A 17,411-nucleotide genomic window follows, 5' to 3' on the forward strand; every position below is an offset into this window, starting at 1 on the left:
AAACAAGCGTTTTAAGGCCCGAGCCATCAGAAATACATTCAGTAGCTACTGGATAGGACACGACAAGGACTCTTCAAAACGACAAGTTGGCTTAGAAAAGACAACAGCTTAGATCAGAAACGACAACTCAGACAAACAGAAATCTGAAATTATAGGATAACTTTAAAAACAATAAGATAAAGGTAGGAATAACTTCCAAAAACAACTCTTTGATTAGCCAAAAAAAAAAATCTCTGACCACGTGCACCTATATAATAAATGAAAAGAACACAGAAGCGCAGACTATGTCCAAGAAAAGATACCAAATTTACCGTACCGTACACATGGAAATTTCAAGGGGGATTTTATTGTATTAAAGGTATTTTTTTATATGTTTTCTTATTTGAATAGGATTAGGTTTAGCATTTACTATTTAAAAGCCTTTTTGCGTATTTTGTTATGAGGTTTTTGATAGTTTTTTTTTTTTTTTTTTTTTTTTTTAAATGGGTTTTGATAGTTAATAGTACACCTTTTAAAATTCTGCATCGATATTTTGTATTCATCAGAAGCAATACATTTCTCAACTCTCTCAATATTTTTTAGAATCGTCAGATGATTGATATACGAATCAACTTATCACTAGATACTCTGTTTTTAAATATTCTAAGAGAGTTTCTCCCGTGCGTCCCCGTATTTAGACCTACCGGTAGGTCATGTAAAAAACTGTTTGACTATGATCTTATTGGTTGAGAAACAGATGGTACACCATTTTATGGTGTACGTGCGCGCATCTGGGCTTTTGTGGTGATAAGATGGATTAATAGGCCTTGTGAGAATTGTTTTGGGCTTTATTTTTATGGGCTTAATAATCAATTTATTTACCCTAATTTTCTGTTTTGCAGCCTTAATATAAAATGCACCTTTTGCATTTCTGATTCAATACGACAATACATTTTATCAAAGAGCAAATTCTTGTTTTCTCCGTCTTCTTCTTCTTCTTTCTTCTTCCTCCTTCCAGAAACCCGTTCATGGTATCAGAGCCCTAGATCCATGGCAACTCCTGTAACCTCAGCTCCTCCTAGCACCACCATACCTTCCTCCTCTTCCATAGCAAATCAGAGTTCACCAAATCAAACCACTCCTCCACAAAGAAATTTCAATCTAAACCAAACCTCAATTCCCAGATTCAACTTCCAAACGCCTCTGTATTCCGCTGCAAATACTATTCCCACATTCTTTCCCCAAAACACCCAAATCCAATTCCAACCGAATTATCCTCTTACCTTCCCTCAATATCTTCCTATTTAGTCTGCTAATTTTCCTCCTCCGTCTATGAATCAACCCCTTACTGTGAAGCTCAACTTTGACAACTATTTAGTTTGGAAAAATCAACTACTGAACGTGATAATTACAAATGGTATGGAGGGCTTTATTAATGGGACTCAGCAACCCCCAGCTCGTTTTCTTGATCTGAATCAACAGCAGAGTAATCCTCAATTTTTGCTTTGAGACAAGTATAATCGTCTTTGAATGAGTTGGATTTATGCTTCCGTTTCTGAAGACGTTATGTCTCAGATTGTGCTTTTTGATACGGCTCAAGAAATTTGGCAAAGTCTGGCCCAAATGTATGAATCTGCTGCTCTTTCTCGGGTTACTGAGTTGAGGACTCAGCTCCAGACCTTAAGAAAAGATGGCTTGTCTGCCGCCGAATATGTTCAGAAGATTAGGAAAATCTGCAACTGTCTGGCATCTATTGGGCACCCGGTGTCTAGAGAAGATCACCTTATTTATTTCTTCAATGGTATTAACCAAGAGTATAACCCATTTGTTGAGTCGGTGAGTACTCGTCCAGATTCACCGCCTGTTGAGCAGATTCACAGCCTATTCTTCAATTTTGAGGCTCAACTTGCTCGACAACACGCCACTATTCAGCTTAGCTCCCTTCAAGCCAATGTTGCTACCATTTTTCCCATACCCACTCCAAAGACTTCTCAGCCCCGTCCTTACCAATATTCTAACAGAGCTCCTCCCAAGCCGTTTTACAATGTTTCACCTCAAGTTAGTTTACTCGGCAAACCACCGAGTTCCCCACTGACTGGTCGCTCTAAACAAACACCTGGAGCACCTTTCAGGCCATCTCCTTGCCAGATATGTGGCAAAGATAATCACACTGCCTATACTTGTTATCAGCAGACTAATGTGAGCTATAAACCACCAGCTATGAAGGCCTTCAATGTCACTGCATCCTCAGAAATAGAGCTTGGTTCTACAAATCCATTCCTTGATCCAGCCACTACAAGCACTGTTCAGGACCAATCCTGATATCTAGACTCTGGGGCTACACACCACTTCACTCCAGATGCTTCTCTGCTGCAAGATGCTGAGCCATACCATGGGACTGATCATGTTGTGGTGGGAAATGGTAAGACTCTTACAATCTTGAATGTTGGGCATACTTGTATTCCATCTTCACTGCATAAACCACTACGCTTATCTCGAGTCTTACACACACCTGCATTATCTTCAAATCTAGTCAGTGTCAATCAATTGTGTCGTGATAACCAGGTATTTGTTGAGTTTCACCCTGATTTTTTCTTTGTCAAAGATCAGGTTTCCAAGCAAATTCTCCTCCGGGGCAAACTTAACAATGGTCTCTACACCATCTCCTCTTCTAAGTCCTCACCAACCTATACGCTTGCTCCATCAATTGTCTCCTGATCTCTGGCACTCCCGTTTGGGACACCTTGCCTCTCCCATAATGCATAGGATTTTACAATCTTGTAATCTTTTAAGTTCTAAGCAATCTCAGATGTCTTTTTGTAATTCCTGTAAAATGGCTAAATGCCATCGTTTACCTTTCGTTTTGTCAAACTCAAGAGCAATGAAATCCTTTGAATTAATTCATACCGATTTGTGGGGTGCTAGTCATGTTCAATCAATTACTGGTGTTCGTTATTTTGTGTTGTTTATTGATGATCATACACGCTTCACTTGGCTTTATTTACTAAAAATAAAAGATGAAGCTTATACAGCTTTCCTTCGGTTTAAAGCTTTAGTGCAAACTCAATTTAATTCAAAAATTAAACGAGTTCAATCTGATTAGGGGGTGAGGTTCTGAAATTGTCTACATTTCTTGTCACCCTTGGTATTCTCCACCACCTCTCTTGTCCAGCCACACCAGAACAAAATGGGAGGGTCGAACGAAAACATCGTCATATTATCGAGATTGGTTTGACCCTTATGGCTCATTCTAGCATGCCTTTAGCATATTGGTCTTATGCATTTTAAACAGTTGTCTATCTAATTAATTGAATGCCTACCTTGGTTCTACATCATAAGTCCCCTCATGAACTCTTACATAACAAATTGCCACTTTACGATTTCTTACATGTATTTGGCTGCTCTTATTTCTCATTTATTCGTCCTTTTAATGCTCACAAATTACAATACCGATCTGTGGAATGTGTGTTTCTAGGATATAGCTCACAACATAGGGGTGTCTTGATTACAACTCCAGTAAAATATGTCTCTCGCCATGTGGTGTTTAATGAGTCGTCTTTTCCTTTCAAATCTGTTTCCTCTCAGGCTAGCCCTGCTATGATGACTGAGTCTTTTACTTCATTTGCTTCCTTTTTACCTTCTTTTCCTACTCCTACTCCGACATCTTCTCCCTATCCTATCCCCGCTAGTCCTTCACTTCCTACTCCTTTCTCTGTGTCCTCGTCTCCCACCTCAATCGTCTCTACTCAGTTTCTTTCCTCCCATTCCCATTCTTCTACTCATTCTTCCTTTCTCCATGGTCCTTCTCATCCTTCTCCTACTTTATCTACTAGTCCTCAACATGCTCCACCACCTTCATTTGCCTCATATATGTTTACTGCATTGCCACATCTCATAGCGTTTGATTACGAATGAGAACCCATTTTACAGCTAGTTAATATTTAATGAAAATGCACAATCACACTTGACGCAAAGCATATTTATTGTTCATTCGCATGAGGAAGGATACTCTTAATTTTAGGGATGAGAATCAACGGTTCTTCCTTCACCAGTGTTAGGCCGTATTTTGCTCTCATGCTCAAATTCTCCGGATTCTGCTCATATGGAAGAGACCAATCAAAGAAATGAAGCAGAGAAGCAAGAACCAATGGAACTTGTTTTGAAGCCATAGGCATGCCAGGGCACATGCGTCTTCCACTTCCAAAGGGCAAGTATTCAAAGTCATTCCCTTTGAATTCTAAACTCGAATCGAGAAATCTCTCTGGTTTAAAGACTAATGGATCTTTCCAGTACTCGGGGTCTCTTCCAATTGCCCACACATTCACTTGGACTTTGGAGTCCTTTGGAATGGTGTAGTTCATTACTTGGCATGACTCGAGAGCTCGCCGAGGAATAAGGAGTGGCGCGGGAGGGTGTAACCGCAGGGTCTCTTTAAAACATGCCTGAAGATATGGGAATTTTGGCAGATCAGATTCTGTAACCATACCTTGACTAATTTCTCTAGCGAGTTCCTCTTGAACAATCTTCATACATCTTGGACTCCTTATTAGTTCCACCATTATCCACTCTATTGTCGCAGCGCTCGAGTCTGATCCCGCAAGTAAGAGCTCCTGAAAGATTAAAAAAAAAAATACATATATATGATCTAAACTCTAACAAAGTAATAAAGTTACTAACTTCTACAACGCTCGTTAATGATTTATGGCCAGTTCTTAAAATATGCATGGCAAACGTACCCTACCTGCTTACGTTGTCTAAGCTATAATACATAGTGGAAAAGCTTATATCCTTTTCAAACTCTATCAGTACTTATAACCAGTAAAAATTGATTTTCACAACCCAAGTTTTTACTTACAGTCTTTTTTTTTTTTTTTTTAATTTAAATTTAACTTTTTATATTACAGTATTTTATCTCGTATAAATTTATTTTTTAATTTTAGTTAAAAATTCAAATCAATAAAATGAATTAAAAGAGAAGGACTCAGGGAAGACAAACCCTGAGCAAAACAATGATTTGAGCATTGGAAAACGATCCATTGCTGATAAGAGCATCTAGAAGATCCTGCTGCTCTGAATTGTAGTCAGCATGATCACCTCTTTTCTTCTCTCTTCTTTCTTCGATTATACCCTCCCACTTAGAGCAAATCTTTTCATGTATTTTCACGATCTTTTTTCTTAGTCCTTGTATGTCAAACCGACTTAATATGGGATAAAAATCAGATATATTTGGCATAACAGCCATTTCCACAAGATCCCTAAATAGTCTATTCAGCCAACCGTCCACAACCTCTTGCTCAAAATTTATAAGATCCACTGACAAAAATATTTGACTCAACATGTCAAACACCGCGGCAAATGTCACGCTAACAATCTTCACCGGCTTTCCTTCCATTGAAGCGATATACGTCACCATTTTCATCGCCTTTTCTTCGCGTAAACGCGCTTGAGACTCGATTGCTTTGCTTGAGAAAATATGAGTTCTGCATACCGTACGTAGGTCTTTCCAACTCTCGGCATACTCTGCAGCCCATCCAATGTATTGGCTGTTCAGCTCCGGATTTTGGGCTGGTAATACATGAGGCACAGTTCGACCGGCTAAAAGGCGGTCTTCGGTCTTGAGAATTTGTATGGCAGCAGCTGGTGATGATACCCCAACTACCCTTTGGCAGCCAAGCTTTATCGTGAAAACAGGTCCATATGTTTGGCCAAGTTTTGTTAGGGTTTCAAGAGGATTGTTCAAAACTTGTAGAAGGTTTCCGAGGATCGGCCATGGATATGGACCAGGCGGAAGTGGAGGAGATTTTGAATGTTTGAGATTCTTGAGGATGAAATAAAGGACAGGCAGAAGAAGGAGGAGGAGGAGGAAGGGTTTTGGTATTTCCATGACAATACTTTCAGCCATGCACGAATGAAGAAAAGGTGTGGCTTTGTTTTTCGTGACATTAAGTTGGTTGGTGATGGATTATATAAACGAGTTAAGGAATATAATACATTATTCAATTGTGGGTTCAATAATACTCCAAACAACACTCAAGTGTCCTCACATTTATAAAAAAAAAAACAAAAAACAAAAAAAAAACAAAAAGCTGCACTGTTCAAGTGGCTTATTATATATTAGAATTAAAATTCAACCACTTGGAGTTAAGAATCAATTAGCTCTCGGATTTGATATGAACAAGCGAACTTAATTTGTTAGTTCAAAATCTTGATTACCTGGTCAGGAAAAAAATTGCGTAAATACAGTATTGTTTTTGTTAAGTTTTCATGGTCTGACATAGAAATTTAGAATTCCTCTTGAATCCAGACTTAAAATTTACATACCAATTAAATGGGCCTTCTTTTTAGGTCCCTTGTTTTCAAAAGATGTAAGTTAACTCGCATCGGCTAAAGAAAAAAAAAAGGAAAATACTATTGTCAGGAAAAATTCAACAAATTCCATTAAACGAAATCAGAATAACAAAACAACAAACGCCCATAATATCTTCATGCACGCCTCGGTATTCGGTAGATATATCATATATATATATCGTAACTTGTTTGTTTCTCCCTCTGTCGGCATATTATACACCACTGATTTTTGCCATTATTTTAAGACGAGCACCCCAATTCATTTTTTAGTGAGCATGGGGTCTCATCCTTTTGAGATAAATATTATTAATTTTCTTTGACGATCCCATTCCCATATTGACCAACAATTGATCTATATATATTTATATAATCGATTTATCTCTTGCAGTAGGATGCTCGACCAGTGCTTTTATCTTTAACATTCGGCACGCACTCGTCCTTATCTTTACATATGGAATATTATTTTGAGTTATGGCTTTTGGCAGCTTTACTCTTCTACTGAAATGAGACGGGAAATCGCCACCACTCGTAGCCGATGGCCTATGAGTACAACTTCAGAATTCAGATCAACAGATTCAAATGGGGGAATTGGGGACCTTCCTAATCATTATTATAACTATTCATGTCTGTATACCATGCTTTTTCTTATTAGTATTATTTATTTCGAAGCTTTTTCCTTCTTTCTCCACATGACATGAGTCTTGGTGATCAACTAAGGCCTCGTTCATTTCGCTGATTCGAGTTTAGAATTCAAGTTTTGCTACAGTAAAAAGCTCTCACAAACAGTCACATCTAACTTTTTTGCTGCAGTAAAAAGCTCTCATATAAAATCACATCTCAACTTGAATTAAAAACTCAAATCAGCGAACTGAACGGTAACCATAATCATAATCAAGTTATTTTTTGAAAAACTTGTTTTAATTTCATTACTCATGCCCTTCGTAGACAAAAAAATATATTTTTTTTTCTTAAAATAAATTTGGTATAATTACAGGTGTCATTGTTTTTTCTGTGTTTTTTTCTTTAGATTTTTAGCACATTTGCTCCCTAAACTTGAAGTGATTTAACAAATTGCCCTCAAAATTTTTAATTTTGACAAGTTGCCCCCTCAATTTATAAATTTTTTACAATATGCCTCATTTTGACGACGATTGTGTTCAATTAGTGTCAAAAAAGCACATTCAGTCAAAAATTTTAACATTCTAATTTAAATGTAACATAAATCTTTCAATATCTCAACTTTGAATCCCTTAAATCTAATAAAAACTTTGAGCAACATTAGTTAAATGGAGCACATTGAAACAAATTTACAAATTCAAATGACAACTTACTAAAATTTAAAGTTTAAAGAGTAATTTACTAAATTAGAACAAGTTTGAGAGACAGTTGTGTTAAAAACCCTTTTTCTTTTGTTCATTTGCACTCAAACTTAAAAAAAATTTGAACTCAAGTTACAACTTTATTCAAGTTCATATTCTTTTGTAAACTTTGAGTTTGAACTTAAGTTTTATCTTGAGTTTGAGGCTAAAATCTGAGTTCAAATTTTCCTTTCAACTCAACTTCTTAAACTTAAACTCAAGTTAATGAATAATATTTTTTCTATTCTTAAAAACGTCATAATTTTTTCGTTTTAATTCCGATTGAGATGATTTTTTTCTATACGTTAACAACGAAGAGACGAATAAAATCTCACTCATATATCCTATTCAAATTTTTTATCACTATTAAGTTTTTATTAAAATATTATCCAAATACAAATTTAAGTTTTGACACACTCAAACACAAACTCAAATAAATTTTTAATTCAAACTATAACTCAAAATGTGCACATCAAATACAAACTCAAATTAGAGTCTTAACTCAAACTTAACTCAAATACACTTTAATTTAAATTAAGATCTAAATTTAAATCATTCTAACTCAAAAAATATAAATAAACTAACAACACGTTTAATACGGAGATTCATACTATGATTTAAATCATGATTCATGATTTGATATAATATTTTTTCTCATAAAAAATACATATAAATTAAAAATAATTTTAATCTTATAATTTTAATTTATGAACTAAACGTGTCTTAAGTCTTAAAATTTTTGAAACAAGCTTTTCAAATTTAAACGTATGTATGTACTTTTCAAAAACTAAAAGTGGTGTAAATTAGGGGGGACAAGTTAAAAAGTTTGGATGTACGTGTATGTAATTATTGAACATATATTATATATTAATGCTTGCTACTAGAAACCCACGCTGTGAAGTGACAATAGTGAACGTCTAGAGCTGGCGGTGTGAATCCAACAAAATGATCAAGAAAATCTGTAGATGCGCTCCCATTGCAACTGAAAAAACAGTGAGCCTGTCTGTTTCCGTTTCTCAAAATGTTCTTTACGTTTTTCAAGGAGAGAAAAATAAAAACAGTAATGTGATGTTTGGTAGAGGGATTCGTTTCCTGATTCGAATTATGATTCGTGATTTGTTACAGTATTTTCTCTCAGAAAAAATACACGTAAATCAAAAATGATTCTAATCACATGGTTCTAATCCAGAACCAAACGAACTCTAAGATTCCGTTCATTTCACCATTTGAGTTTAGAATTTAATTTTTATTACAGTAAAAAGTTCTCATAAACAGTCACTTTTAACTTTTTTATTACAATAAAAAGCTCTCACATAAAATCACATCACAACTCAAATTGAAAACTCGAATCAGAGAACTAAACGGACCCTAAATAGTGTTTGGTTCAACACTGTATCAGAAATAAAAATAAAATTATTTTTATATTTTTCTCAAAAATTATCACCATTCTAAAAACAAATTAAACTCATTTTTATTTTCTCTCCTTTGAATTTTTTTCTGCCTCTCACTTCTCACACGTGATCTCTCTCACACGATCTCTTCCTGAATTTCTCCGTTCTCTTCTCGTCCTCTTTTCCGGTTACAGTTCACCGGTCTTCTCCGATCTGGCTTCTCCTGTCTTCTTCGGTCTCTCATCTCCGATTTGGGTTTTTGGCTAGAGTTTGAGCAGATCTCTCGGACTTCTATGCTGCCCCTACTCCCCTAAATCAACCGACCCTACGCCTGCACCACTCTTACTCCCCTAAATCAAGAAGGTAGTCTTTTGCAAATTCCACACGTGGTATGGTTTTATTTGTTTGCCTGTCAATTGTATGGGGCCGATGGATTATACGAATAGTGTATGTATGTTAAGATTAAGAATACATTTAGTTTATGTATTTAGAATTATAATTCAGAATCATTCTCGTTTTATGTGTATTTTTTGTGAAAGAAAACATTGTAGAGAACCATGAATCATGATTCAAAATCAGTGACGAATATAAGAAATAAACGTCCCCTAATATTATTTTAGTTCCTTGCTTCCTTGGGGTCTGCATCTTTTGCAGTAAGGTTGAACCTTAGTATTTGGAAAATAAGAAAGTTGATATCCTCGCCTCTGTGATCACTCTCTGTTGTTCAAGCATTAAGTGCTTTCCCCTTGTAGGCTGAAGTTACTATTTCAAAGCTGCTGGAGGAGAGGATTTCAAACATCGAAGAGAGAAAAATTTTGCTCAAGCTCACTCTTATTCTTTATCGTTTCTCACATTTTGTTCAATGTTATGTCCTCGATAGAATCTTCAATATTTCTCAGTCTTATAAATGTTGAACTTTTGAATAGAACTTTATCGTTTCTTACATTTTAGTGGAAGTCTCTTGTTTAGTTTGCTTGGCCGTTGATTAGCCGAGTCATGGATTTTAAAAATTAATCACTATTACATGTTTTTAAAAATTAAATCACCAAACGCAGTTTTAATTTTTTTAAAATTGAAAACAATTTTTCAATAAAACTACTAAATGCATTTTCAGAAATGATTCTAAAATATAAATGAAAACTTTTTTATTTTCATTTTCATATAGAAAATAAAATCATTTTAAAACGAGTTTCAAACGCACCCAGTATGTTTATTTACACAACTCAAGTCGTCATATTTAAGTTGTACATGTAAGAAAAGAACATCTAAAAAAAGTTGAATTTAAATTTATATAAGAGAGAATACTTTACTAATATAACTTAAATTTTGTAAATATACACACCCGTAATGAATCATGCAAGATGCATGTTTTATTTCATACTAATATCTAAGCATTGAATATTGAACAAAATGCATGAGTTACTCTCAATGTATTGAGTTACATATTGCTGTAATTAAAAAAATAAATTTAAATGCATATATATATATATATATATCCAACTCGAAACTGGTAGTGATAATCTGTAGGTACTAAGGGTTTGTATTTTTTAAAATTCAAGTTCTATTACTATTCAAAATCAACTTTCTACAATAATGTTTTTCTCTCACACACAACCTAAATTCTAAATTTAGGTTGTGAAAAGAACAACCCCTAAAGTTGTTTGCTGTTAAAATTAAGTTGAAAAGTTTTTATGAGAGACCCCTATTTTCTGTTTGCTGAATAGAGACCCCTATTTAATCTAAGGCGAAGAATACCATTTATGTTTTATCCTTGACTTCAAGCTTATTAGCTAGCAATTAATGTGTACTCTAATAAGCTTATTTGCGTAAACTAAATTATGCATGAGATGAGATCAGTAAACAAATGCTCCGTATTTCAGCCCAAGAAATAATAAATTACTAGATCAGTGTGATGCCTAACTGATGATGGAGACAATAATGAACTGCGTCATCCATCTGATTCTCTCTTTGGTCATTAATCCTACGGTATCTCTTTTTCACCACAATGTTTGGTCGTTAATCGTGTCGAATCCATCCAAACATGATATTGCAAAAATAATATCAATGGAGTGCGGTATCTGATTCTGCTCATTAATAAACCCTCCCTAATCTCTTTTGAAAAATAGTATTTATCTCAGAGATAAAACTCCACCACTCACAAAATGATGGACCCTACCTACTTATAGCTAGATTCATTTTATATGTGCATTTTCATCACGACTAGGGGCCCACACTTTCATTCGACGCATTAATGATTCATCTCGTACATACACTTGGACAACATCTAGTCCCAACTCTAATACCAATAGTTAGGATTTTGAGCTTCATCATAATAAATTGAGGTTCCAACTCAAAAAGTTAACTTAACGAGTAAAGTAATATACTCTCTTATAAATCTATTTTAACTCTCATTTGTTGTCAATACGAGACTTTATATAAACCTCTAACATGTGCTCATCTCTTTCTCATCGAAATGGGTCTGTCATCAAACATTATTATGGAACTTTTTAATAGATAACATATATGTTTCCATGAGATGCAATATATAAGCCTTTTTTTAATTATAATTATATATATAACCTAGATGTGTGAGTTATTTTCAATGCATTGAGTCTTGACTTGCGGATAAGAAGTAAAAAGTGCATAATTGAAAAAAAGAACGCTTACAACCTGTAAAAATTGAACAAATATTGTTTAAAGTACACTAGTCTTGAATTCCTGATATGTGGTACATATGTTGATAGGCAGGAGCAACCACCCCTACCATAGAATTCCCATTTTGTTTTTGCTTTTTGTTTTTTTTTTTTTTCCTAAGCAAACAAAAAGAGAGGATATGTTTAAAAAAAAAAAAGTTCAAAAGAACAAGCGTTGAAAGGCTTATAATCACAATATGATTAGAAGAGAAACATGAATTGATTGAAGTTTTGAAATTGAAAGATCTATTATTTCGTTAAAAAATAAACATAAATTACGTTGCAGCAATTCTGATGTTTTTGTCTTTTACAAAGACTTTGTCGTTTTCTAAACTATTGGCAACTTACGACATATGTTGTCGCTTGTATGTTGTTGTCGTTTAACAGAGATATTTGTTGATTTGGCTTTATGATTTGGCCTAACATAAACATTTCCAAAGCTGTAGCCGCTGCTATGATGTTGTCGTTTTCAAAGTTATCGCGTTTCCAGGAGACTCGTCGTTTTTTCATTTCTACATTTCTAATTGAGGTTCTAACTCAAAAAGTTAACTTAACGAGTAAAGTAATATACTCTCTTATAAATCTATTTTAACTCTCATTTATTGTCAATACGAGACTTTATATAAACCTCTAACATGTGCTCATCTCTTTCTCATCGAATTGGGTCTGTCATCAAACATTATTATGGAACTTTTTAATAGATAACATATATGTTTCCATGAGATGCAATATATAAGCCTTTTTTTAATTATAATTATATATATAACCTAGATGTGTGAGTTATTTTCAATGCATTGAGTCTTGACTTGCGGATAAGAAGTAAAAAGTGCATAATTGAAAAAAAGAACGCTTACAACCTGTAAAAATTGAACAAATATTGTTTAAAGTATACTAGTCTTGAATTCCTGATATGTGGTACATATGTTGATACGCAGGAGCAACCACCCCTACCATAGAATTCCCATTTTGTTTTTGTTTTTTGTTTTTTGTTTTTTGTTTTTTTTCCCCCCTAAGCAAACAAAAAGAGAGGATACATTAAAAAAAAAAAAAAAAAAAAAAAAAAAAAAAAAAAAAAAAAAAGTTCAAAAGAACAAGCGTTGAAAGGCTTATAATCACAATATGATTAGAAGAGAAACATGAATTGATTGAAGTTTTGAAATTAAAAGATCCATTATTTCGTTAAAAAATAAACATAAATTACGTTGCAGCAGCAATTCTGATGTTTTTGTCTTTTACAAAGACTTTGTCGTTTTCTAAACTATTGGCAAATTACGACATATGTTGTCGCTTGTATGTTGTTGTCGTTTAACAGAGATATTTGTTGATTTGGCTTTATGATTTGACCTAACATAAACATTTCAAAAGCTGTAGCCGCTGCTATGATGTTGTCGTTTTCAAAGTTATCGCGTTTCCAGGAGACTCGTCGTTTTTTCATTTCTACATTTCTAATATATTTGTCGGATATTAAGTTCATTCTCTTTTTCAGTTGTTGTTTTTGGAAGTTTGTCGTGTTAATTTTACGGTTTGAATCACAATTTAAATTTTTTTGTTACACTTTTTTTCTCAATGTTTAAATTTAGGTTCAAAAATTTAAAACAAACATCTTATCATCGTTTCTAAGTTCATTGTCTTTTTCACTTGAAAACAACAAATGCACGAAGGAATAACTTTTTAAACCAAATATCTCTCCAAGTCTCGGCAAGAGCAACGACGGAAAATGGACAAGAACGTCATCCTCAAACGACAATAGGTCATATGAACGACAATTTAGATAACATACAACGACAAATGTATCGCAAACGACACTAACTTTGAAAACGACAAAAATATACGCCTTACAATAACTTCTTAAAAACAGCAAAAATCTTTCTGCAACGATGATATTGATTTGGGGAAAAGCGAAAAGAAATCTTTTGACAACAAAAAGATTCAAAACAACACCAAAATACAAACAACAGGATTTTTTTTTTTTTTTTTTGAAAGGCAAACAACAGCTCTTTGAAAACGCAAATTAATGACAAAACAACAGTAAGAGCTAAACAACAACAGTAACTCCGAAGCAAAACCAAAACGCAAATGACAAAAAGAGCTAAAGGCAACAAAAATAGTAAAATATATATATATATATATATATCTCACATGCGACATAACATTGAAAACGGCAACTTAAAAATGATAAAATCATACCACCGAAAATAACCTTAAAAACAACATTGATACACTGCATAGAAAATTAACAAAAACTGAAACCAGTACCTTTATTATCATCAATCCTTATAAAAAGCCCTTTTGAGAGTTGAAACTATAATAAGTATTAACAATAAAGTGAAACAAATGTTTAGAAGCATTAGTCATACATCCAGTTAAGAACCCATTTTAAGCTATATTAATAAATCAGAAAAGTTTAACACTTACGAAAGACCACATTTATTGTTCATCCACATAAAGCATGTCCCTGCACACAGAAGTTGGATAGAAATTCTCTGTTTGCTCACGATTTAACTTTAGGAATGAGAATGAGAGGTTCTTCCTTTATCAGAGTTATACCATATTTTTCACTCATGTTCATGTCCAATGGATCCTTTCCATATGGAAGAGACCAATCAAGAAAATGAATAAGGGAAGCAACAACCAATGGAACATGTTTTGCAGCCATAGGCAGGCCAGGACAGATTCTTCTTCCTGCACCGAACGGCAAGAATTCAAAGTCATTTCCTTTGAAATCCAAGCTCGATTCGAGAAATCTCTCTGGTTTGAAAGTTAATGGATCTTTCCAGTACATGGGATCTCTTCCAATGGCCCAAACATTCACGAGGAGTTGAGAGTCCTTTGGAATGGTGTAGTTCAGTACTTGGCATGACTCGACAGCTCGATGAGGCAGAAGAAATGGCGCGGGAGGGTGTAATCGCAGGGTCTCTTTAACACAGGCTTGAAGATATGGTAACTTTGGTAGATGGGATTCTCTCACCATGTCTTGATCAACAATTTCTCTAGCGAGTTCTGCTTTAACAATCTTCATGCATTTCGGATTCTTTATTAGTTCTGTTAGCGTCCACTCAATAGTGGAGCTGCTTGTGTCCGTTCCGGCAGTAATTAACTCCTGCGAAGTCATAAATATTATCAAGTGTTTGAGTTGTCCTAGTTTCTGCAAGCAAGAGCTTGGTCACCATTTTTTTTTCCCCTACTGAAGAGATTAATCAACTTGGAAAGGATTGAAAATTGTTTAGTAGATGAAATTGGAAAAACAGACATTGACAAAGTTACAACATATACACCAAAAAATAGCAAGTAACACGTTTTACCAATGAGTTTGACTAGATATTCTGTTTGAAAGTCATGTAATATTTCTATTGGTGTTTGGTTGAAAATCAGTCAGTACTACATCAAATAACAATTTATCATTCAAACTAAGCAGATAAGAATATTCAAATTTGCCAAACTCCAAAGAATGGTTAATATTAGGCCAAAACTACTTCTACTAATACTTTAGATTATTAGCAAGGTCAATCTCATCATCCAATTTTAGAAAGAAAAAAAAAAAAAAGCAATAATAATAATAATAACAATAAGAGGGAAAGAAAGAAAGACATACTATGAGCAAGAAATTTATCTGGTCATTGGAAGAGCCAATGCTGATGAGAGCATCTAGAAAATCTTGCTGGCTTGGAATGTCACCACTTTTCTTCTCTCTTCTTTCTTTGGTTATGGCCTCAAAAATAGCACAAAGCTTATGATATATTTCCATGGACTTCTTTCTTAGGCCTTGCAGATCAAATGGACCTAAAAATGGATAAAAATCAGATATATTTGGTTGAATAGCCACCTCCATGATTGTCCTCAATACTCCACTCATCCCACCATCGTCACTTTCTTGCTCAAAGTTTATGAGATCCCTTGACAACAGTATATTACCCAACATGTTGAAAGTCATGGCAAATGCTATATCTCTAATTTTGACAGGCTTTCCTTCCATTGAAACGATATACTTCACCATTTTCATCACCCTTTCTTCTCTTAAACATGATTGATTTTCGATTGTTCTGCCCGCGAAAAGTTGCATTCTGCATACCGTCCGCAGGTACTTCCAGCTCTCATTGCACTCAAAACTCCATCCAAGTGATAAGTTGTTAAGCTTTGGACTCTTGGCTGGCGCCACATGGGGCACAAATCGGCCGGACAGAAGGCGATCTTGGGTCTTCAAGATTTCCATGGCCGCAGTCGATGATGATGCCACAACCACCCTTTGGCTGCCAAGTTTTATAGAGAAGAGAGGTCCATATGTTTGACCAAATTCTGTGAGTGTTGCCAGAGGATTGTCGCCAATTTGTAGAAGATTGCCAAGGATTGGCCATGAAAATGGACCTGGTGGAATTGGTGGGCATTTCGAGTCTTTGAAATGCTTGAGGATGAGATAAAAAACAGGCAGAATAAGGAGGATTGAAAATAAGAAATTGGTAACTTCCATAACCAAAGTTTCAGGCATGAATCAGGGAAAGTGCTGCCTTTTGTTTTGTAACAAGAACAACATTAAATAACTAGTGCAATAATACTGCAATCAACCACAAGATTCCTCTCATTATAAAATTCAAAACAAGATAATAACAATTCAGCCAAAAGTTTGAACTTAAATATAAAAATTGATTATTCTCGGATGTTACACCAAATAAATAAAGAAATATTTTTTGTTTACGTTCCAACTTGCTGCTACAAAAGTAATATTAAAAAAAAAAGAAAAAAAAAAGAGTTAAGTAGCTACTTCAAAAATATTGATATTTGTTGCATAGCTAATTGATCAGGCTTTCTGTTTCAGATTAGTACCCAACATGGAAGCCATTAGAGATCATAATGATCTTCAGGTACTTAAAGCCGTTCTTTTCTAGGGTTAGAGTTGAGAATTTGAGTTAAAAAGTGAATTTATGTGAGAAAAATCATTACAACAAAAAAATTAAATTTAAATTTTTGTGAGAGAAAATAATATAGCAAAAAATTTAAGTCACAATTCAAATTGTGTAAATAACTGGTATTCCCAATCAACAAAATAACCAAAATAAATCAACATCTATGTGCTACAAAGTAGATGATCATCGAATTTAGATACATCTATCTGTATAAGGGAAGGTAAGGAAGTTGAAAATCAGAGAACAATGGGTGCGTTTAGAATTGGTTCCAAAACGTTTTTATTTTCTGTACGAAAATGAAAATGAAAACGTTTTTAGTTTCATTTTTGAATTATTTCTAAAAATACGCTTGGTAGTTTTATTTCGAGATTGATTTCAGTTTTAAAAAGAACTGAAACTGCGTTTGGTGGTTTAATTTTTGAAAACATGTAATAATATATTAAATAAATAATATATTAAATATATTAAATAATAATATATTAAATAAACATATATAATACAAAAACGGTTTCAGAAAAGAGGGAAGAAAATGAAAAAAAAAAAAAAAAAAGGGAAATCCGTTTTTCAGAAAACAGAAAACGAAAATGAGAAAATGAAAACACCTTTTTTTCGTTTTCTGATTTCCACAAAAAGACAAAAACGTTTTTGGTTTTGTTTTTTAAAAAAAATTGCACCAAACACGTTTTTAACACCCGTTTTCATTTTTTTGCTTTGAAAACCGTGAAAAACGAAAATGAAAACGCA

General features: G+C 34.1%; 2 protein-coding genes across 2 annotated transcripts; both read right to left on the reverse strand.

The window, feature by feature from the left end:
* Positions 1 to 3,959: 3,959 nt before the first annotated feature.
* On the reverse strand, positions 3,960 to 5,892 carry LOC21393865 ((S)-N-methylcoclaurine 3'-hydroxylase isozyme 1). Its single transcript, XM_010114268.2, has 2 exons — positions 4,976 to 5,892; positions 3,960 to 4,589 (listed from the first exon to the last, which is right to left on the reverse strand). The coding sequence occupies exons 1-2, from the start codon at positions 5,879 to 5,881 to the stop codon at positions 3,960 to 3,962; spliced, it is 1,536 nt and encodes a 511-aa protein (XP_010112570.1). The 5' UTR covers positions 5,882 to 5,892.
* An 8,368-nt stretch (positions 5,893 to 14,260) lies between these two features.
* LOC21393866 ((S)-N-methylcoclaurine 3'-hydroxylase isozyme 1) lies at positions 14,261 to 16,283 on the reverse strand. Its single transcript, XM_010114269.2, has 2 exons — positions 15,362 to 16,283; positions 14,261 to 14,869 (listed from the first exon to the last, which is right to left on the reverse strand). Exons 1-2 carry the CDS (start codon positions 16,250 to 16,252, stop codon positions 14,261 to 14,263), a joined length of 1,500 nt encoding a protein of 499 aa, XP_010112571.1. The 5' UTR covers positions 16,253 to 16,283.
* Positions 16,284 to 17,411: the final 1,128 nt, after the last annotated feature.

This window comes from Morus notabilis, unplaced genomic scaffold (assembly GCF_000414095.1).
Source record: "Morus notabilis unplaced genomic scaffold, ASM41409v2 Scaffold912, whole genome shotgun sequence".
NCBI lineage: Eukaryota > Viridiplantae > Streptophyta > Magnoliopsida > Rosales > Moraceae > Morus > Morus notabilis.

Coding starts and splice junctions, on each gene's coding strand:
- LOC21393865 (XM_010114268.2), bottom strand. CDS start 5,881: ATGGCTGAAAGTATTGTCATGGAAATACCAAAACCCTTCCTCCTCCTC. Junction 4,590..4,975: donor AAATCATTGTTTTGCTCAGG/GTTTGTCTTCCC, acceptor TTAATCTTTCAG/GAGCTCTTACTTGCGGGATC.
- LOC21393866 (XM_010114269.2), bottom strand. CDS start 16,252: ATGCCTGAAACTTTGGTTATGGAAGTTACCAATTTCTTATTTTCAATC. Junction 14,870..15,361: donor AGATAAATTTCTTGCTCATA/GTATGTCTTTCT, acceptor ATGACTTCGCAG/GAGTTAATTACTGCCGGAAC.